The sequence below is a fragment of the Anolis sagrei genome, chromosome 3 (assembly GCF_037176765.1).
Source record: "Anolis sagrei isolate rAnoSag1 chromosome 3, rAnoSag1.mat, whole genome shotgun sequence".
NCBI classification, from domain to species: domain Eukaryota; kingdom Metazoa; phylum Chordata; class Lepidosauria; order Squamata; family Dactyloidae; genus Anolis; species Anolis sagrei.
The window spans coordinates 175052969-175076645 of NC_090023.1; the positions used below are offsets into that span (position 1 = coordinate 175052969).

At 41.4% G+C, this 23677-nt stretch overlaps 1 protein-coding gene across 1 annotated transcript in view; it reads left to right on the top strand.

Annotated features, from left to right (window-relative positions):
* The first annotated feature begins 540 nt into the window (after positions 1–540).
* Positions 541–23677, top strand: part of LOC132771165 (microsomal triglyceride transfer protein large subunit-like) — a 53102-nt gene continuing 29965 nt past the window's right edge. The window contains exons 1-9 of the mRNA XM_067465692.1: positions 541–693; positions 3886–4073; positions 8085–8219; positions 10781–10888; positions 13376–13492; positions 13852–13991; positions 15883–16033; positions 18832–18989; positions 21789–21957. Of these exons, the coding sequence (XP_067321793.1) occupies positions 627–693; positions 3886–4073; positions 8085–8219; positions 10781–10888; positions 13376–13492; positions 13852–13991; positions 15883–16033; positions 18832–18989; positions 21789–21957 (1233 nt within the window). The 5' untranslated portion in view covers positions 541–626. The remainder of the gene's footprint in view (positions 694–3885; positions 4074–8084; positions 8220–10780; positions 10889–13375; positions 13493–13851; positions 13992–15882; positions 16034–18831; positions 18990–21788; positions 21958–23677) is intronic.

The following is a 23677-nucleotide window of genomic DNA, read 5'->3' on the forward strand; positions in this document are numbered from 1 at the left end:
TTCAATTTACATTCTCTTTCCAAAATACCATTTCTTCTTGTGGAGGTAATTTCCCATCTACTTCTTTTAAGCCATTCTCACTAAATTTTCCCCAAACTTCATCAACGTCGGTTTCCTTCCATACCCCTTTCCTGACTCTTAACCTACATGTCAATTTATCATTTATTGCTATTTTCCATAGTTCTTTATACCATTCTTCAGTTGGTATATTTATTTTATCTTTCCAATTCTTCGCTATCAGTAATCTTGCTGCAGTTAACAGCGGAATAAATCCCACATTTTCTGCTTTGAATTGGAATATATAGCAGTGTGGACTCTAATAATCCAGTTAAAGCAGATATTGTGGGGTTTTTTTTTTTTTGCCTTGATTCTGGGTTATATGACTGTGTGGAAGGGTCCCCTCTCTTCGGGACTTTGGTAATTGTTAATCTCTAAGGTTTTTGGACTCTCGCAGCTTCTGGTGTGGATTAATCATTTCCTTTCTCTCTGATGTGTAATTTGGAGATTGGAAGCAAGTCAAGGCTGTCCACATGATCTCCCAAATCTAAACTCGAAGGATTTTGTTTCATTCCTCTGTGTCTGTCTTCTTGGATTGCCTGCCCATCAATGCACACCCAACCTTCATCATGAACTGGCAGGCAGCTTCAACATACTGTTGGGTGCTTTTGTTTTCCTTTTCCACTGCAGCCAAAGGTAAGTTATGGAGTTCTTTTATTTGGGAGAATGTATGAAATCTCAAAGCATCTTATGAGTACAATAAGTTTGTAACTTAGAAAGCTCTCAAATGGCAGGTTTTTATTGCAATTCTGGGGTGTTAAAGGATGTGCGTTGAAAGTGAAATATCCTGAAAGAGCTAACATTACTTTCTTTTTTATTGGTATAACAACTCATGACAAGGGAAATCTGTGAAAAGAACTCTCCTATTGCAATCTCAAGACTCAGAAAGCCAGACTTTCCTTGAAAATGGAAGCATCTGTTCCTTTCTGTGATCATGGGAAATAAAAGACACAGAGAATAATGAAATATCAACTCACTTTTGATTGACACAATAGTTATTGCACATCAGACATAGTCTGTATTGTATATTTAAATTGCCCCTGGATTTGATGTCGACTTTTGGAATAGTAATTACTTGAATTAGGTTATAAACATGAGTTGATGCAAACATTCACATGCATGGGATGAAAAGAACTGGAGATTAAAAAAAAACTTGGGAGAAATTGAAACTGTCGTATTTGTCAATTCAACCAGAAGGCTTGAATTTTGTGCAGAATTGCAGTTAAAATATTTTTTTCCCTGCTGGGCTCCTCATGCCTTATACCAGCTTTTCTCAACCTGGAGGTTGTGAGGGGGTGTTAGAGGGGTCACCAAAGACCATCAGGAAACACAGTATTTTCTGTATTGTTGAAGACTTTCATGGCTGGAGTAACTAGGTTGTTGTAGGGTTTTTTGGGCTATATGGCCTTGTTCTAGAGGCATTCTCGCCTGACGTTTCACCTGCATCTATGGCAAGCATCCTCAGAGACCTCACTACCTCTGAGGATGCTTGCCACAGATGCAGGCGAAAAGTCAGGAGAGAATGCCTCTAGAACATGGTCATATAGCCTGAAAAAACCTACAACAACCCACAGTATTTTCTATTGGTCATGCGGGTTTTGTGTGGGAAGTTTGGTCAGATTCTTTTGTTGGTGGGGTTCAGAATGCTCTTTGATTGTAGGTGAACTATAAATCCCAGCAACTACAACTACCAAATGTCAAGGTCTATTTTCCCCAAACACCACTAGTATTCACATTTGGGCATATTGAATATTCGTGCCAAGTTTGGTCCAGATCCATCATTGTTTGAGTCCGCAGTGCTCTCTATATGTAGATGAACTACAACTCCAAAACTCAAGGTCAATGCCCACCAAACCCTTCCCGTATTTTCTGTTGGTCATGGGAGTTCTGTGAGCCAAGTTTGGTTCAATTCCATCGTTAATGGAGTTCAGAATGTATTGTCGAAGGCTTTCATGGTTGGAATCACTAGGTTCTTGTAGGTTTTTTCGGGCTATAGGGCCATGTTCTAGAGGCATTTTTCCTGACGTTTCGCCTGCATCTATGGCAAGCATCCTCAGAGGTAGTGAGGTCTGTTGGAAATAGGAAAATGGGTTTATATATCTGTGGAATGACTGGGAAACAACAGAGAGGAAACAACCAGGCACATCTTAACACCTCTCAACAGAACATTTTCCCAGGCTCAGCCAGGCCTTCAAATGCTAATGAAGGTGGTCAGCTGAAACATTCACACCTAGCTTCAGCAGAGAGCTCCTTGCCCCACCCCAGTCATTCCACAGATATATAAACCCATTTTCCTATTTCCAACAGACCCCACTACCTCTGAGGATGCTTGCCATAGATGCAGGCGAAACGTCAGGAGAAATGCCTCTAGAACATGGCCCTATAGCTCGAAAAAACCTACAAGAACCTGGAGTTCAGAATGCTCTTTGATTGTAAGGAAACCCTATCACAGGATCACCATAAATCAGAATTAACGTGATGGCATATTATAACAACAAATCAAAGTTTCTGTCACACTGATCAGATTGTTCCTTTTGACCTGCCAACCAGCAGCACTCTGTAGCTACCATATCAGAGATGCAATGAACCTACTCTGGCTTCACATTTTACTTCAGATATTCAAGGCATGAAACTCTATCTGTATTCAGCATCTTGGATGGCTCCAATGGGCACCAGAACTGATTCACTGTCCTTTTCACAAGAAAGCTACTACTGATACCAGTAGCGTATTTTCTGGTTCCTATCCAGATGATGATGGGTACAATGAGAATTAATTATTTACTCAATGTGGCTGCGCCCGTACCTTGGGAAGTCTGACTTGGCCACGGTAGTCCACGCTCTGGTTACATCCCGTTTAGACTACTGCAACGCTCTCTACGTGGGGTTGCCTTTGAAGACAGCTCGGAAGCTCCAACTAGTCCAACGCTCAGCAGCCATGATTTTAACAGGAGCAGAGTGCAGGGAGCATATAACCCCCCTGTTGCGCCAACTCCACTGGCTACCGATCTGCTACCGGGCTCAATTCAAAGTGCTGGCGTTGGCCTTTAAAGCCCTAAATGGTTCTGGTCCAAGCTACCTATCCAACCGCATCTCTGCCTATGAACCCACCAGGACTTTGAGATCTTCCGGGGAGACCCTGCTCTCGATCCCGCCTGCTTCTCAAGCACGGCTGGTGGGGACGAGAGATAGGGCCTTCTCGGTGGTGGCTCCTCGGCTGTGGAACGCCCTTCCTACGGACATTAGACTAGCACCATCTCTAATGGTATTCCGCAAAAAAGTGAAGACCTGGCTGTTTGAGCAGGCGTTTGAATAATTAGTGCAATGATTGGTTAATGAACACTGGAATGGAACAATGGATGACGAATCTGGAACATATTTTTGATGACGAGACGACAGTGAATGGGTATTGTAGTAACTGTTTATTAATTGTGTAATGTGTTAGGTTGTGAACTGTTTTTATACTGTAGCACTGAATTTTTGCTGTTCGTATTTGTTGTGAACCGCTGTGAGTCGCCTTCGGGCTGAGAACAACGGTATATAAGTAAGGTAAATAAATAAATAAATATGGCAAAAAGTTTATATTGACGTGGGCCCTAGCTGCACTACCAATGTATGAATCATATTAGCAAGAAAGGATTTGCTTACAAGAAAACATGTTTAGTATCAGTGGAGCTGAGTGTGACTTTTGTTTTTGGAGATATTAGAAAATCCATATCAATCATACCTTCCAACAAAGTTAACACATTCTTCTCACATGGAATAACTGTCATAGCTCAATATCTGATGGAATATATTCATGTTATGTCATTGTGGAACTTTTTTTTACAGAAAACTTGGAAACACCTTCTTTCCAATCAGGAATTCTATATCAGTACAGATATACCCTGGAAACCCAGCTAATTCCTTTGACAAGGCCATCTTTACAAAGAAGCAAGCTGCGAGCAGAAGCTTTGGTTGATGTGCATCTCTTGTGGAAGCAACCAAATGATGGAGTCCAACAGCTTCTCCAAGTCCAAGTCAGTGATATCTGTGGGAAGGAACTGGTGATCTTTTCCATTTATATATGTGCCTCAATTAACTCTGGATCTCTTTAGATAAACCAAATCCGATGACTAGTCTTCTATATATTTGCAAAATCCCAATTTGCTAAATCATACATGCATCTCCATAATTCATCCTATGACCAGCTCTAACATTAGGTAGTGGGAGACAACCACTTCATGCAGCATCCTCTGATCTGCCACAGTTGCCCCTTCTGCTCTAGCTAAGCCCCTTCTACACGGCCATATAAAATCCAGATTATCTGCTTTGAACTGGATTATAGGGCTTTGTAGACTCATATAATCCAGTTCAAAGCAGATAATGTGGATTATATGCTTTGATAATCTGGACTATATGGCAGTATAAAAGGGGTCTAAATATAATGCATGAGCACCCTGCAGTCATATTGTTGAGATAAAATGGAAAAGTTACTTTTTAGATAACAACTCTCACAATTCCCTATGTTGTCTTGTCATGAATGACTTTTCAATAACTTTGAAGTATAGGTTCTTTTTATTGCAATTTCCATGTGAGAAGGTATATCAGATTACAGAAAAACATTTAGACATGCAGACATACAGATTCTATGCAACTATATTGGATTTACAATTACATCGCTAACAAACAAAAGGGAAATATCTTTTCACTCAACATTCACACCACGTGTACACACATTCATCCTCAGGCATTCAACTATTACCATATCATTTTCTCCCTCCTTGGAGAAGCACCTGTTAGGCTAGACCCTGCTTTCCTGCAGCCTGCCAATCTATAGTGCAATAACGGCAAAACTTCAAAATGCCGAAATGCCAAAACTTCTTTCCCTAAGAGCAATGCCATACAGCAGAACCCTGCACAAAATCTAAGATTCCAGAAGTACTTCTTCCTCTTCCCTTGAGAAAGAAGCCCCAAAGTGACTAAACTGCTCCCTTGCAAATCTGCCACTCTCCATAGGTACACTATCTCTCTCCTTCCCATGGAGCAGAGCATAGTGGGTGGAACAGACTCCTCAGGTTTGCCACACTTTGAGCATTATTAGACTGAGTCTTTTATAGGAATATTCTGCTAATGTAGTCCCAAAATTGTAAATTAATTATAGACATCTTCCATCCTGGATCCATCTCTATTTCCTGGCCAAATATTGATCTTCTTGATTGGTGTTGATCTTATGTTGACTTCCTTCTTAACATTGTAAACATTTCTGTTATCACTGTCCCAATTCTTCTCAGATTTTACTTTTCAGCTCTTATTAGCAACTTTTAATTACAGTCCTGCAAGCAGGTAGTTAGTCATTGCAAGCCTCGGTCTTTTACTCGTGTTTCCAAAATTATTAGCTCCATACATTCTTCCATTCATTCCCACATATCATATTAAATCCACATTTGTAAAATCAGCACATTTAATTTTTTGTGACAGTCTGAGGACTGTTGTCCAAAAAAGGAAACTTTTCCAAGATCGAGTAGTCACTCCTGTGTTGACTCTGCATTCTCTAATAACAAGGTATTATTTTTTTTCTTTCTATTTTTGGAGATATTAGAAAATGTGTATTAATGATTACTTGCCTAGGTCTTTCTGTGGGACAATACACATTTAAAGTTATCCCTAGCTGTCTCCAGAGGTGGCTTTCAAATCTGACAAGTACCCAATAAGATATTTATTATTTATTTATTACTGCATTTGTAGACCGCCGTTCTCAGCCCTAGGGCGACTCACGGCGGTATACAACATATAAAAACAAATTACAATATAAGCAATATCACAGACAACAATAACAACCTCACTGTCAATAGTACAATTACACTAAATCATTCGCGACGTCTCATCATAGAATCACAATCCGATCTCGTCATCCATGTTCCGTTCCAATCGTCATTGCCAATTGTTGTAGCACTAGTCAAACGCCTTCTCAAACAACCATGTCTTTAGCCTCTTGCGGAATGTTATAAGGGAGGGCGCCTGTCTGAAGTCTACAGGGAGAGTGTTCCACAGCCGGGGGGCCACCACTGAGAAGGCCCTATCCCTCGTCCCCACCAGGCGTGCCTGTGAGGCAGGTGGGATCGAGAGAAGGGCCTCCCCAGACGATCTCAAAGTCCTCGTGGGCTCATAGGCCAAGATGCGGTCAGACAGGTATTTTATCCTGTCATTTGTGTCAGTCCTTTGCATGGCTACTTGCGAATTAAAACTGATATGTATTGTATGCACTCTTTATCCTCAATTATTTATTTATCTATTTATTTATTTACTACACTTATATACCGCCCCTCTCAGCCCAAGGGCAACTCGGAGCGGTTAACAATAGGCAACAATTCTATGCCAGAAAAGTTACAACCATTAAACAATCATAAATACCATTAAAACACTAACAACAGTGTGTGTGTTTGCGTGTGTTTGTATACACACACACACACACACACACAGACACAGTTTTTAGTGTTTTAATGGTATTTATGATTGTTTTATATATATATACACACAGAGAGACACACACCATTCGTAGCATTAAAAATTATCAGCCCCTAATAGAGTATACCAATCTAATCAATGGAATTTGCTTAGTGATCTATTTTTTTAATTTTTTAAAAAATTTTAATATACATCACTGGGAAACTACATACATGATGGATAAAATAAACTGCATCATTCATTATTAGTTTAAACTAAACATAAAAGATAATTGTTGATAATTGTTCTTATTGTTACAGAGGATCTGAACTAGTTAGGACTGAACTGAATGTATGCTTTTGCTTTAGTCACTGATAGACCTTAAATGGACTAGATACTGTAAAGATACTCAAGCCTGTCTGATCTTGGAAGTCAAACAGGCTCAGCTCCGGTTAATACTTGGGTGGGAGACTGCCAACGATAATACCGAGTCATGTAGGTTATACTTCAGAAGAAGGAAATGGCAAAACCACTTCTGAAGATTCCTAGCCTAAGAAAACTCTATGAAATCTATGGAGTCAGTTATAAAGGATGTATAAAAATGAAAGAAGCCTAAAAATATAGAAGATTATACCAATATCTAATATTTTTCAAAAACTCTCCTTAGATGATATTGTATGCATCTATACCTCTTCGTACTTTCCTGGAAGTACATCTCAAGTAGGAGTTACTTCTCAGTAAGCATATATACAAATGCATAATAACAATCACATATCTAGTCACACATACACGCACAGAGAACCTCAAAGATTAACTTTAAGTATAACGTAATAGTCTATTCATTGCTCTTAGAAGTTTATAAACATAGCATCACTTCCTACATCTGGATGATGCGAGGGACTCCCCAGAGTACCTGTCCGAAGGTATCTCCTTCTATTTCCCACCTCGGAGTTTAAGATCTTCTGGGGAGGCCCAGCTCTCGGCCCCGCCTCTATCACAAGTGAGGCTGGTGGAGACGAGGGACAGGACCTTCTCAGTGGTGGCCCCTTGCCTGTGGAATTCACTCCCCAGGGAAATTAGGTCATCAACATCCCTCCTCTCCTTGGAAGCTGAAAATATGGATATGGGACCAGGCCTTTGGGTAATCTGGCAGACTGACAAGGTAATGACGACTAGAATCTGGAAAGGACTATGGTTATGCTGAATGGACTTACGGATTTTAGAACTCGGTGAGCGTTGGCCACTAGACTGGCTTTTAGCTGTTATTGTATTAATTGAATGTTTTAACTATTGTGGTTATTGCTGTTATGTATTTTATCTGTTGAATTGTTGGCATCGAATTGTGCTGGTTGTAAGCCACCCTGAGTCCCCCCTAGGGGGTTGAGAAGGGCGGGTTAGAAGTGCCCAAAATAAATAAATAAATAAATAAATAAATATAGGCTATGTTTACAAATGGCATCTAGGACAGGAGGAAAGTTGAAGCAGATTGGAAATAGGTACCATGATATCTCCTTCAGGCCAACTGGCCAATATTATCAGCAGTCGTACTGAGAATTAGAATGATATATTCTTGTTTTCTTTTGCCCATTTGTGAAAAAAAAAAGATACATGACTTACAAGTCCATCATGATCTGGGAGAGAAGAAGAGTCAGAACCTTACTAAGGCTGAATCTGTTAAAGCTTCATTGACAACAGCAGAAATCCAGCAGCCAGTTTTCCTTCACTGGAATAATGGAAAGGTATGTGGATATTTTCTCATCCATACATGTTGCACAAGGTCTTATGTGCTTGTTTTCTCTCCAGCTTTTCAGGTCAAATCAGGCTGCTATGAGTTTTTAAGACAATTTTGAGTGTTTGTCATTTACTGCATACAGTAGGCCAGCGTATTAAGTGAACTACACAGGCTCAGTTATAGGTGAGGAACCCCTCCATGGGTGAAGGCAAGTGTAGTTGCCTTCCCAGATGTCAAATCCAGCAGAAAGTCTGATTGTACAGAGCCATAGGTGCGTCTTGTCCAAGGAAGGAGTCGCCATCTTTCCTTAATCAAGAGAGGCACATGACTCTGTGCAGCTGAGCTTCTGTCCAATCAGAAAATAATGTCTCTCTTTTCTTTGCTAAGAGAAGCAAGTTAAGCTTGCATTGCCTCTCTTTACTGAGAACTCCTTTTGTCATCTTCCTATTGGAAGTCATTTTCAGTGTACAAAGTGTATGGTGATGCTTCCAATACTAGTTTTTATATGGCACTAGCCATCCCCAGCCACGTGTTGCTGTGGTCCAGTCTGTGTATATGTGTTTTGTGTGTGTGCGTATGTGTATATGTTTATATATGTGGTTTTGCGCATGCGTTTCAATGTATTTTTATTTTTTGGCTTTTTAAGTCTCTTCCACTGTGTTTTTCAGAGTTTTTATGAGTGATGGTCACTCGTTGGCCTGACCAGTGTATTGTGTCCAAATTTGGTGTCAATTCGCCCAGTGGTTTTTGAGTTATGCTAATCCCACAAACAAAACATTACATTTTAATTTATATAGACTAGCTGTACCCACCACGCGTTGCTGTGGCCAACCTTCCCTCCCTTTCTCTCTCTCTCCTTCCTTCCTTTCCTCCCTCCCTTTCCTTAGTTCCTTCCTTTTTTTCACTCCTTTCTTCTTTCTCTCCCTTTTTCTTTCCTTCTTTCTTTTGCTCTTTGCTTCCATCCTTCCTTCTCTCTTTCCATCCTTCTTTCCCGCCCTCTTTCAATCCTTTCTTCTCTCCCTCTTTCCTTCCTTCCCTGCTTTACCTCTGGCCTGGGCACGGGTAGAAAGGGAGCCTTGCTGTAGCCCTCAGCCTTGCTGGACCAGGCGCGGGGCAGGCAGGAACCACTTTTTGAGGCAGGCCTCACTCACCCAGCACCACCCCTCCTTCTTTCTGCCATGGTTGTGGGGCATCTTCTCACCCAACCGGGGATGTGTGTGTGGAGAGGAGTGTGTGCAGCTGCTCCTGCAGCCAGCAGGGTTGCCTTGCAATCCTCCGGTCTTGGAGGAAGGGTTGCCTGGTAGCCACTTGGGCCTCATGGAGCTGCTGCGGTGGCTCCAGCTGCTGCTGGGGCTTGCCTCACTAAGACTCTACGCCCTCCACGCTTCTGCTTCCTTCCCTCTTTCCTTTCCTCAATCCCCTCTCCCCAAAAGAAAGAGGACTCTGCCTTCCTGCATGGAAAGGGACTCCATAGGCAGGCTTCTCTTCCCTCACAATGGTTAGTGCTTCATTCTTCTCGCACACTGGGTAGAGGGCTTTTGCGCATGCTCTGTAAGGCATTTTTCTTTTGGGGGAGTTTTAAGTTATTTCCCCTTCATTTTTAAAGGGTTTTTTTGTTTGAAAGACATAGATTGGATTAGAATGTGTTTTGCTGCCAAATTTGGAGTCAATTCATCCAGTGGTTTTTGAGTTATGTTAATCCCACAAATGAACATTACATTTTTAATTATATAGATTAGCCCATAAAACTAGTGAGGGAAGGGAGTTTTGTAGTGGTGGCACATTAGATGGGAGTTCAGAACTCTGGAATCTGTAGACTGGTAACTTTTATGGATTTCAGTAAGGCCTTCAACAAGGTCCCCCATGACCTTCTGGCAAACAAACTAGACAGGTGTGGGCTAGGCAAAACTACGGTGATGGCTGGAATCACTGCGTTGTTGTAGATTTTTCAGGCTATATGGCCATGTTCTAGAGGCATTCTCTCCTGACGTTTCGCCTGCCTCTATGGCAAGCATCCTCAGAGGTTGTGAGACCTCACAACTTCTGAGGATGTTTGCCATAGATGCAGGTGAAATGTTAGGAGAGAATGCTTCTAGAACATGGCCATATAGCCCGAAAAATCTACAACAACCCAGTGATTCCAGCCATGAAGCCTTCCACAATACATGTGATGATACTGTCCACAGCCATTATCCTGGACACTTTAGTGGAGAAAATAAGTCATGGTCTGATACATCACAACTCTTCTGATATTCTTCTACTGCTAGTAATGCACAAGCCACCTTTGTATCCTAACCAGTGAAAATGAAGCAGGTATAAAAAAATGACTGCTTAGGAATCCTCTCCTTCTTGCAAAACAACAGAAGGTCGATGAGTTATTTCAATCAGTCTGTTTTTCCATGTCTCTTTTATAGAGGTGGAGCCCCAAAACCGCAGCCAACAGACTCTCCCTCACCCTCACCTCCACTCAATGCTATTGCTTCAGTGTCAGATCATTAAGGCATTTGGTCCTCTTCCCTCAACTCCACTAATATTCTCTTCATCCCTAAATCTTGTTTGTCATTTCAGGTTGCAGGTATCTATGTAGACAAGCCTGGGAGTCCCCTAATTTTGGAGCTGAAGCGTGGCCTTATCAGCCTTTTCCAGTTGCAGACACATTCTGGGATAGTGTCTGAGGTATAAACAATGTTGGTGTGGAGCCCGGGCTCACAGGTTTGAAGCCCCAGAACATTTTTCCTCAGCAAGGATTATGTTACAGATTTTCCTCTGAGTTTATCTACAATCCTCAAAGAAGTGATTTCAGGATGGCTTTCCTCAGAAATATTGAGTGATCCATGTTGTAATTCAGAGTATTTTAAGTGAAAACTTTTATTTGTTTTGCAAAACAGATCAACTTTTTTAAAAATGCTAGGGTTTGTGATATGGATCAACACTTGCTGTTTTTGACATCCTATTTGGAGTTGGCTTAAAGATTGTTGAAATTAAGTACCGGTGCTTCAGAATTTACTTTCACTCAGCTGGATATGAAGCATAGTTTTGAGCCTTTTTTCGATTCTATCCAATTTTTTCTTCCAGCTTTCATCATCTGGTTTAACCACCTGTAACCATCTTTTAAATGGAGTCCAAATTTATTTAATTTTCTTCTGTTTGTCTGGCCATGTCTTTTTGCTTCTTATGATGTCCATAATATCCAGTTGTATTTGGTCCCACACATATTCATACCATTTTTCAAGGATCCATTTCTTTTTTTTCTTTCCAATCCCAAGCTATTACTGCATGTGCTGCTCTAAATATCATCATCATTCATTCCTGGTCTTGGTCCTTAACTCTTCTATCACCAAATATTCCTATTAACAAAACTTGCATATTTATATTAAATTTTATTTTAGTATGTAATTCTACCTGGTTTAGAATTTGACTCCAGAATTTTTGTATCTAGTCTTTATTTATTGTCAGTGACCAGTATAGAATCCTACCTACAATCGTCCATCCACATCAGTACAGTGTTTACATTAGGTTAGGATATAAATTTAAAACCATTGTAAGAGATACTTAGAAGACCCTACTCTGACTATAGGTTTCAAAAAATAACCTAGATCTAGAGTACCTAAGAGGCAGGCCCGTAGCCAGGATTTAGTTTCGGGGGGAGCTGAATTTGATACAGGGGGGGGAGGGCTGACTCTGAGTGAAAGAGGGTCTACCTTAGCAAACATTTTGTATCGTTACCCCAATACCCCCATGCATATGGGATATATTGAGCGTGATGATCAGATCATGATATGAATAAACATAACAGTTTAAATAATGTACCAGTAAGGCCTTCTCGCAGACCACCCAAGCCCCCCCCCCCCCTGCGGCTTCATGCCTGCTAAGAGGGAAAATTAAGCTTAACATTTAACATTCGCCTCCACGAACTAACATCCATTACGACGCAAATGAGACCTAAAGAAGGTACAAGCAATTCAACGTCCGTACCTCTGTAGTCCGAACTGGAAGCCTACGATTTCATCTCACTTTTTTCACACACACCCTTTATTTATTTTATTTTATTTTATTTTATTTTATTGTTTGGTTGTTGCTTGGACACTTCCCCCTCTTCCCCCTCACTACCCTACTATCCTTTACTTCCTACTTTCCTATTATGTTGATTGTTCCCCCTCTTTCATTGTTGAAGAAAAAACTCAATAAAAATTATTTTTAAAAATAACCTAGATCTTAAACTATATCATGTTAAAAATCATCTCCTCCTGTACTATCTGACTGCACAGAAACAGGCTATTTATCTTGTAATTTATCTTGTAATTCTAAGGTCCAATATACATTTATACATGTGTTACCCTGGTTGCGTATGCAGCTATGCTATATCCAATAGATATAACATCTACAAAAAACTGGACTTTCTCATAGAGCACATTGATACTAGCAATTAAGTTTAATACTTGAGCTGGCATTGTCTAACTTCTGATTGGTCATGCATCTCCCACATTTTTATGGTTAAAATTAAGGAGCAAGTATTTTTAATCCTTATAAAATCAATATAGAGCAGTTCTGCATTTTATGTAGAAGTTGTGGTATAATGTAAAATAAACCATGTGTAGTTCACGTTTGATCAGCCCACACACTGCCTTGCCAGAGAAAGAAAATATGCCACGCAGGTGAACAGTAAAGAACAAGTAGTTTACTCTTCATAGTTTGGAACAACATATATACAATGTGTTCAGTTGCATTTTAAAGAGATTTAAAATGGTCTTTCTCTGTCCATGTGGATAAACCCCTTCATCAGCTCATGAAACGAGCTGCTGAAGGAGCAGCTTCTCTCTCTGCAGCTACGTAGCTCAATCCTGAACAATAAATGTAACAGTATCCAAAAGTCCCAGGCTCAGCCTGCTCTCCGGGCATTGCCCGACCAATCACCTTCATGCACCTTATTTTACAGTTGACACACACTCGCTGATTCCTTGCATGCTCCAATCACTACATTGCAAACATTTTAAAAGCGAGATAATTCTAAAATGAATTCAGTCCATCCAAATTCCATTTATAACAACAGTCAATATGGAAAACAACATACAAGGATAGGCATCTGATCTAACACAGCATAGTAATGTGGGGCTAATGTTTCACGTACTGCTGTCTTTATAGTTTTCCCATTTGATTGCTTAGGAGGATATTTCCGGAAGCTGTCAAGTTACCTACACCGTTTCAGAGAATACAATCCTGAAGACTAAAGACCTGCACAACTGCATAAGACCAAAATTTGGATTCAGCTCCATTAACAAAGCAAGTTATTTTTTCCTCTTTTCTTTTACATGTTCTTCTTAAAGATTACTTATTTTTCTCTCCAGCTCTCAGAAATCAATAACTGCCTTCCCATTACCAGCTTAAGACAAAACTCCTGTGTTAATAAACCCAAATTTTGGAATCTTCCTTCAAAAAAGTAACACATTTCTATTACTTGATGTGACGTTTGCATGTCCCCTCTTCTTGCGACGATGAAAAAATAACTCATTGTGTCACTCATTATTTTCCCAATAGCTTTTAAAATACTCTAAATATTGATATAGTATTTTTATCTCTTAAGCATGGAGTTCGTCCATAAAAGTTTCACGCAGAATCCAAATTATCTCTTCTTTTCACAGATTTTTGGAATCCTGTGGCAACCCACAAGTAAAACACATTACTCGGTGGAAGAAAATCTCATCAAGTCTGCATTGTCTGAGGAAATTCACACCGTTTCTCTCACACTGAAGTCTTCTGTAGGAGTCAACATCACCTCTAGGTTTGTTCTCAGTAGTACTGAAAAGGTGCATTTTAGTTGACAATCACAAAATTCTCTAAGAATGAATGGATAATCTGGATTTTATATGGCAGTGTAGAAGGGGTGTAAGAAGCCTCAACATCAGAGGTTCTCAACCTTCCTAATGCCACGACCCCTTAATACAGTCCCTCATGTTGTGGGGACCCCCAACCATCACATTATTTTTGTTGCTACTACATAACTGTCATGTTGCTACTGTTACGAATCATAATGTAAATATCTGATATGCAGGATGTATTTTCATTCACTGGACTAAATTTGGCACAAATACCCAATGCACCCAAATTTGAATACTGGTGGGGTTGGGGATGGGGTTGATTTTGTCATTTGGGAGTTGTTGTTGCTGGGATTTATAGTTCACCTACAATCAAAGAGCATTCTGAACTCCACCAACAATGGAATGGAATGAAACTTGGCACACAATTCCCATGACCAATAAAAAATACTAGAAGGGTTTGGTGGGCATTGACCTTGAGTTTTGGAGTTGTAGTTCACCTACATCTGCACACAGAACTCCCATAACCAACAGAAAATACTGGAAAGGTTTGGTGGACATTGACCTTGAGTTTTGGAGTTGTAGTTCACCTACATCCAGAGAGTACTGAGAACTCAAACAATGGCAGATCTAGACCAAACATTGGCACAGATACTCAATAGGCCCAAATGTGAACATTGGTGTAGTTTGGGGGAAAATAGACCTTGACATTTGGGAGTTGTAGTTGCTGGGATTTATAGTTCAAGCATTCCGAAATTCACCAATAGTGAAATTGAACCAATCTTGGTGCAAGGAACTCCCATGATCAATAGAAAATACTGGAAGGGTTTGGTGGGCATTGACCTTGAGTTTGGGAGTTGTAGTTCACCTACATCCAGAGAGCACTGTGGACTCAAACAATGATGGGTCTAGACTAAACTTGGCACAAATACTCAAGAGGCCCAAATGTGAACACTGGTGGAGTTTAGGGAAAATAGTCCTTGACATTTGGGAGTTGTAGTTGCTGGGATTTATAGTTCACCTACAATCAAAGAGCATTCTGAACTCCACCAACAATGGAATTGAACCAAACTTGGCACACAATTCCCATGACTAAGAGATAATACTGGAAGGGTTTGGTGGGTACTGACTTTGAGTTTTGTAGTTGTAGTTCACCTACATCCATAGAGTACTGTGAACTCAAACAACGGTGGATCTAGACCAAACTTGGCACGAATATTCCATATGCCCAAATATGAACACAGATGGAGCTTGGGGGAAATATACCTTGACATTTGGGAGTTGTCGTTGCTGGGATTTATAGTTCACCTACAATCAAAGAGCATTCTGAACTCCTCCAACAATGGAATTGAACCAAACTTGGCACACAATTCCCATGACTAACAGATAATACTGGAAGGGTTTGGTGGGCAATGACCTTGAGTTTTGGGAGTTGTAAGTCACCTATATCCAGAGAGCACTGTAGACTCAAACAGTGATGGATCTATTGAGTATTGGATCTATTGAGCACAGTGATGGATCTATTGAGCACATATTGAGTATTTGGCACAAATACTCAATATGTGCAAATGTGAACACTGGTGGAGTTTGGGGAAAACAGACCTTGACATTTGGGAGTTGTAGTTGCATTTTGAACCCCACCAATGACAGAATTGGGCCAAAGTTTTCACACAGAATCCCCATGACCACCAGAAAATACTGTGTTTTCGATGGTCTTTGGTGACCCCTTTGACACCCCCTCACGACCCCCCCCAGGGGTCCCGACCCCCAGGTTGAGAAATGCTGCTCTACATGAACAAAATGATGGACCAGCTGGGCTGAGCTGTCATTGATAAGATGGTGCACATTTCTCTACAGGCAACATCTTGAGCTTGTGACTCAATTGCCTGGATCTAAAGAATTACCAGGGAAGGATCTTCAGGATGCTCTTGCAGCAGTGCTGGAAAAACCACAGCTGATTCAAATAACCAGTGAACCCTCAAGGAGGATCTGTACCACATGCCCAAAGGTGAGCAAGAAGAACCGTTTTGTGTAAGTCAAGGTAAGCCTTCCCCAATCTGGCATCCTCCTATGTGTTTGACTATGATATACACTATTCCAGAGAACCATACTGGCTGGCATATGATCATGGAAGCTGTAGACCAACATATCTAGAACGGGTTGAAGGGCTTGGAAAATGGAAATAGAAAATAGAGGAATGGAAGGGTAGACTTCAGAGCTGGATTCTTCATTTCCTGTGACACAATGTGCTTTTGAGAAGGACTAGAGAAAACAAGTGTCATTAAAGAGATATGCTATTCAATGTAGTCTGCAAGATCTTCCTTTATAACAGGGATGATCACCTAGAGTCCCTCCAGATGGAGTTGGATTGCAAGTTCCTTCAACCCTAGATAACATAACCAATGGTGAGGAAAACTTAGAGTTGCAGTTTAACAACATCTGATGTCCTTTCTTACTTTTGTAATTGTCCATTATGTAACATTGGGGCAAGTTCTCAAATTACCAACTCCTTACTATTATTGGAGTGTAAACAAATCACAAAAAATATGTCATCTTATTTCTTCTTGACCAACATTAGAAATAGAGTGCTGCTTTAGCCTCAAATTCTGTCCTCTAACTGTACTTTTGTATAAGAGTTACAAAATAGATTTGATTATTAGGCTTGGTTGAGCCACAAAAAAAATGGTTCAAAACTCGTTTTCGTGGTTTGATTCTAAAGTCAATTCTGATTTTCACAGAAAAAAATTCAAAACTCTTTGAAACTTCCAAAATTTTGGATTCCTTTCGTTAATGCTTTGAAAGTGTTATTTTCTGTTTCATTGGGTGGTCTTTACTTTGAAAGTAGTTGTTTTACTCCACAAGCGGGGAAAAGCAAGCAGAGGAAATTCCTTCCTGCTTTGGTTTAAAACTGGCTTCTCTGGCTTGAGCCGAGGTCAGGGACCAGAAGTGGGGAAAAGCAAACGGAAGGAAATTCTTTCCTGCTCTGGTTTAAAACTGGCTTCTCTGGAGTTAAAACTGTTTTTCTGGCTTGAGCCGAGGCCAGGAACCAGAAGCGGGGAAAAGCAAACGGAAGGAAATATCTTCCTGCTCTGGTTTAAAACTGGCTTCTCTGGCTTGAGCCGAGGCCAGGAACTAGAAGCGGGGAAAAGCAAAGGGAGGAAATTCCTTCCTGCTCTGGTTTAAAATTGGCTTCTCTGGCTTGAGCCGAGGCCAGGGACCAGAAGCAGGAAAAAGCAAACGGAGGAAATTCCTTGCTGCTCTGGTTTAAAAATGGCTTCTCTGGCTTTAAAACTGGCTTCTCTGACTTGAGCCGAGGCCAGGGACCAGAAGCAGGGAAAAGCTGAATAATTTCCGGCTCACGTCCTGAGTCGTAACAAAAATGGCGGACAAAGCTTTGAAAGGGCAAAGGGACTTTCGCGTTTTAAAAAAGCTTCAATATCACTTCAGAAAGGTAATTTTAACAAAATCATTACAAGCTACGAGTTATCCGAGTGACTATAACCATGCCTACTGATTATACTGTAGACCTTCCAAATTAGCTAGAATTAAGAATAGTACAGGACCCCCGTGAAACTGGAAAAACTAGAACAATGCTATTTTGTTTATATTATTATTATTATTATTATTATTATTATTAAACTTTATTTGTACCCCGCTAGCATCTCCTGCAGGACTCGATGCGGCTTACAAAGGCCAAGGCCTCAACACAACAACAGCAAAACAGTAACAATACAATTTAAAGCAAATTAAAAACATAAGCAATAAGCAATAACAAAACATTACATCATAACGCAATAAAACCAGGGCCGGGCCAGTGATGAGTACAGGTTAAAAAAGTGCTGGGTGTGGCAGGTGGTATGTTGGATTTCTGGGCAAGTGCAGTGTGCAGAGAGTCTTAAACTCTAATAAAGTGCTACTGAGACATAGTGCTGGGGGTTATCCTACTCCGGAAAGGCACATCAGAATAGCCAGGTCTTCAGATTCTTCATAAAGACTGCCAACGAGGGTGCTAATCTAATGTCTTTGGGGAGGGTGTTCCAGAGTCAGGGGGCAACCACAGAGAAGGCCCTGTCCCTCGTCCCCACCAAACGTGCCTGCGACGCAGGTGGGATCGCGAGCAGGGCCTCTCCGGATGAACGAAGGGAGCGCGTAGGTTCATAAACGGAGATGCGGTCACGCAGGTAGGCAGATCCCAAACCATTTAGGGCTTTGTAGGTAAGCACCTGCACCTTGAATTGGGATCGGAAGGTGAACGGCAGCCAATGGAGCTCCTTAAACAGAAGGGTTGACCTCTCTCTGTAAGGAGCGCCAATTAACATCCTGGCCACCGCCCGTTGGACCAGTTGGAATTTCCGAGCCGTTTTCAAGGGCAGCCCCACGTAGAGCGCATTACAGTAATCCAACCTAGAGGTGACCAAGGCATGGACCACCCTGGCCAGATCAACCTTTGCGAGGTACGGTCGCAGCTGGCGCACAAGTCTATATGAAAGAATACAGTACGTCAAGTTACATTGGAAGATCCAAAGATTCCTGGAGATACCATATTAATCAAATTCATGAATAATCCAGTCCAAAACAGTTGAACCCACCAATGTGGAGATCCAGTTGAACTGAACACACTTCTTTTGGTATCATCCACACAATCAACCCTTTAAATAATCAGTAAGGAGTCTTGCCCTGTGATGTTCCCTCTGTGTTTTATTTCCACTCATGTTGCCATTCTGCATTTTTCAAAATTTAGCGTAAATTGAATGATATCATAATGAATACATATGTACTTATTTCTGCCATTGTTATTATTGTCAGCTCAGAACCTATTTGAAAAAACATGCTAAAAAGAAGCTCAAAATGGACCTCTCCAAGGCATCAACAACTTGGCGTTTTGGCAAATTGGTCCGGATGTTGCGTGATGCCAAGAAGAGAGATGTTCTTCTACTCTTGAAAGATGCACCAGAGGAGATGGTGTAAGTAAAACGACTGACAGAAAACCATTACTTGACATTTTGTTGTTGTTGTTGTTCATTCGTTCAGTTGTCTCCGACTCTTCGTGACCTCATGGACCAGCCTACGCCAGAGCTCCCTGTCGGCCGTTACCACCCCCAGCTCCCTCAAGGTCAGTCCAGTCACTTCAAGGATGCCATCCATCCATCTTGCCCTTGGTCGGCCCCTCTTCCTTTTGCCTTCCACTTTCCCCAGCATAATTGTCTTCTCTAGGCTTTCCTGTCTCCTCATGATGTGGCCAAAGTACTTCAACTTTGTCTCTAGTATCTTTCCCTCCAGTGAGCAGTCGGGCTTTATTTCCTGGAGGATCGACTGGTTGGATCTTCTCACAGTCCAAGGCACTCTCAGCACTTTCCTCCAACACCACAGCTCAAAAGCATCTCTCTTCCTTCGCTCAGCCTTCCCTAAGGTCCAGCTCTCACATCCGTAGGTTACTACAGGGAATACCATGGCTTTGACTAGGCGGATCTTTGTTGCCAGTTTGATGTCTCTACTCTTCGCTATTTTATCGAGACTGGACATTGCTCTCCTCCCAAGAAGTAAGCGTCTTCTGATTTCCTGGCTACAGTCTGCATCTGCAGTAATCTTTGCACCTAGAAATACAAAGTCTGTCACGGCCTCCACGGTTTCTCCCTCTATTTTCCAGTTGTCAATCATTCTTGTTGCCATAATCTTGGTTGACATTTTAGATTCTACTATTTGTTGACCTCTACTACATAGCTCTTCAGATGGCAACATGCGACATATTCTGATTCTAATACACACAGTGCCATCCTTATCAGCGTACAGTGGAGGTTGCAGCACAACACATCTGGAGGACATCAAGTTAAGTTGTTACCTATGGCATTGTAGATTATTTCTGCTTTCTGTTATACCTTTCCACCTAACTCCAAGGAAGCTATTCCTTTGCCAAACCAGTGCTTGGCAGCTTTAATGAACCGGATGAGGGTGAATGAACAGAAGCTCAGAGGTGCTCCGGATTAGCTGAAAGACAGAGCTGTGAATAGGGATTCAGCCTGTGTTAAATGGGATAACACTCTCCCTGAACATGCAGGCTCATAGTATGGGGATACTCCTTGATTCAGCTTTGAACCTGAAGGCTCAGGTTTGAGTAGTAGTGAGGAGTGCAGTTATTATTATTATTATTATTATTATTATTAATAATAATAATACACCACCTTTTCCCCATGGTGACTCAGGGCAGCTAACAATCCACACTAGACATGTTTAAAATTGCAATACAAAACTTTTTAAAAAAAATAGTAACACTGTGGTAAAAACTAGGCTTGTGCTTAGATTTCATAGAATCACAGAATCATAAAGTTGGAAGAGACCTCATGGGCCATCCAGTCCAACCCTCTGCCAAGAAGCAGGAAAATTGCATTCAAAGCACCACCGACAGATGGCCATCTAGCCTCAGTTTAAAAGCTTGCAAAGAATGAGTCTCCACCACATTCCGGGGCAGAGAGTTCCACTGCTGAACGGCTCTCACAGTCAGGAAGTTCTTCCTCATGTTCAGATGGAATCTCCTTTCTTGTAGTTTGAAGAAATTGTTCCACATCCTAGTCTCCAGGGTAGCAGAAAACAAGCTTGCTCCCTCCTCCCTATGGCTTTCTATCACATATTTATACATGGCTGTCATGTCTCCTCTCAGCCTTCTCTTCTTCACGCTAAACATGCCAAGCGCTTTAAGCCATTCCTCATAGGGCTTGTTCTCCAGACCCTTGATCATTTTAGTCGCCCTCCTCTGGACACATTCCAGATTGTCAATATCTCTTCAATTGCCGTGCCCAGAATTGGACACAATATTTATTTATTTGTGTCACTTTTATCCCGCCCATTTCAGCCTGGAGAGACTCAGGGCGGCATACAAATCAGCAAGAATTAGATGGCGCCATATATAAATACATACATTGATTAAAAGCAAAGGATTACATCACAATACATTTAAAAACCATATAAGCAATAAAAACAATAAAAAATATAAAGCTATGTCTTTCTGTTCCATTCCGGAACCGTTCCGGTGGAGGCATAATGGCGGCAGCAGCAGGCCTCGGAGAACCAGGTTTTCACTCTTTTCCAAAAGGTCAAGAGGGAGGGGGGTGATCTAATATCCCTAGACAGGGAGTTTCACAGCCAAGGGGCCACCACTGAGAAGGCGCTGTCTCTCGTCCCCGCCAGACGTGCCTGAGAGGCAGGTGGGATCGAAAGCAGGACCTCCTCAGATGATCTCAGCTTCCTAGAAGGTTCATAGATGTGTTCAGAAAGATAAGCTGGGCTGGAACAGTTTAGGGGTTTATAGGCTAAAGCCAGCACTTTGAATTGTGCCCGGTAACAAACTGTCAGCCAGTGGAGCTGACGCACCAGCTCCTGTTAGTAACCTGGCTGCCTGGTTTGATAGGTTCACTTCAGCCAATCTGGATTCTTCGGCTGGCCGTAATGGTAAGGGCTCCACCGAAACCACCCATGTGGCTGCCGATTGGAACTTCTTTCCTTCTATTCATGAGCACGTGGTGCATGCTTCCTTAACCCCGTTCCTCAAACCCAGGCTACCATGAAAGGAAGAAAGAAAAGGAGCCCAGGAAAGGTGCTTCCTTAACCCTGTTGCTCAAACCCGGGCTCCCTTGAAAGGAAGAAAGGAAAGGGTCCCAGGAATGATGCTTCTTTAACCTTGAAATGAAGAAAAGAAATGGCATAGCAGATATGATAAAAGATAATAACATTTCTTACCCCTCTGTCTTCTGTCTGTGCTTCACTTTTAGATCCTTCTATGTTGAAGCTGCTGTAGCTGCACAATCAACAGCCTCCTTGACAGCACTAACTGAATTCCTGGATTTTGGAAACGAAAAGCAAGCACCTTTGCTGGAAAAGTTTTTGTATGCTGCTGCCTTCTCCCCTCGTCCTTCGAAAGAGCTTTTGCAATTGGTGCTAGTAAGGATCCAGTTCTAATTACATTCCTTATCATCCTGTGTTGAGATTAATTTCACAGTTCAGCAGCAGATCTGTGCTTCCTAGTAGCTTCTTCCTGCATAGTATTTTCAGTCAACTGCTCCCACAAACTGCAGTCACTCTGGAACTCTTTTACAGACACTTGAGCACATGCCCGGCCATTGTCAGTTTTACCATTGTCTTTTCCCCAATCTATATGACATTACAAACTTACCATAGCACACAATTATATCTTGTCTTAGCAGACAGGTTATTTTAATCAATTACATAGAGCCTTCGACGAACAGCATCACAGCACAAGGAGAGGAGTATACACTCTACATGACTTCCTTATATACAATTCTATACAATTACACATAGCAATCTCTGATTGGTTCCCAATTCATTAACTTAACTCAGACCCAGGAATACATCATTCACAATCACCTAGACTAGGCCAGAACACATTCCCCAAATGAAGTTCTATATACAGTTAATGCATGACTCAGCATTTCCAATAGAAGCCTATTAGCAGTGCATGACTCAGTTATATTACATTACAATACATTGTAAAACCTGACATCCTGAGAACCATCTGCTTTTATTTATGAGTGACTAGCTGTACCTGCCACACGTTGCTATGGCCAACCTTCCCTCCCTCTTTCTCTCCTCCTTTCATTCTCTCCTTCCTTCCTTCCTTCCTTCCTTCCTTCCTTCCTTCCTTCCTTCCTCCCTTCCCTTCCCTTCCCTTCCCCCCCCCCCTTTCTTTCCCTTCCCCTTTCTCCCCTTTCTTCATTCTCTATCTATTCTTGGACTGCAACTCCCAGCAGTCCTCCTGATCAATATATCTACCTACCTATCTATCTAATCTATCTTATCTATCTGGAGGATTGCTGGGAGTTGCAGTCCAGGAATAGGAAATTGGAAATATGCAGGGATTGGGATGCTCTCAAAGAAATCCAAGGAGAAGAAAGCTTGCAGCTTGGAAGCAGTGCATTTGGATCATCCTCCTCTCCTAAAGGGCATGATCTAGGGGATGCTGGGAGCTGTAGTCCAAAAGAGAGTGTGGATATGCTATTGTGTGTATGGGGTTTTTTTTTTTGCCAGGAGGGGTCGTTTTGCACATGCGCTGTAGCATCTTTTGGCTTTTTTGGCTTTTTAAGTCCCATATGCTGTGTTTTTCAGTGTTTTTATGAGTGATAGTTACTCATTGGCCTGATAGGTGTATTGTGTCCAAATTTGGTGTCAATTCGCCCAGTTGTTTTGGAGTTATGTTAATCCCACAAATGAACATTACATTTTTATTTATATAGACTAGCTTTACTTGCCACGTGATGCTGTGGCCAACCTTCCCTCCCTTTTTCTCTCCTTCCTTTCCTCTTTTTCTTTCCCTTCCTATTTATCTTTTTCTTTCTTCCATCTCTACCTGTTTCTTTCCTCCCCTTGTTTGCTCTTTGGCTACATCCTTCCTTCCCTGTATTTTTCCTTTCACATTTTTATTTCCTTCTCTCCTTTCTTGCTTCTCTACCTTTCTTTCTTTCCTTCCCTCTTTCCCTCCCTCCTTCTCTCTTTCCCCCTTTCCTGCCTTCATTCCTTCCCTCCTTCCCTCCTCTCGTTGCTCCTTGACTGTCCCTTCCAACTCTATTCTGTAAGTATATTTAATTTGTATTATGTAGTAATATATATTAGTAACATATTATATAGTAATCTATATAACAATATA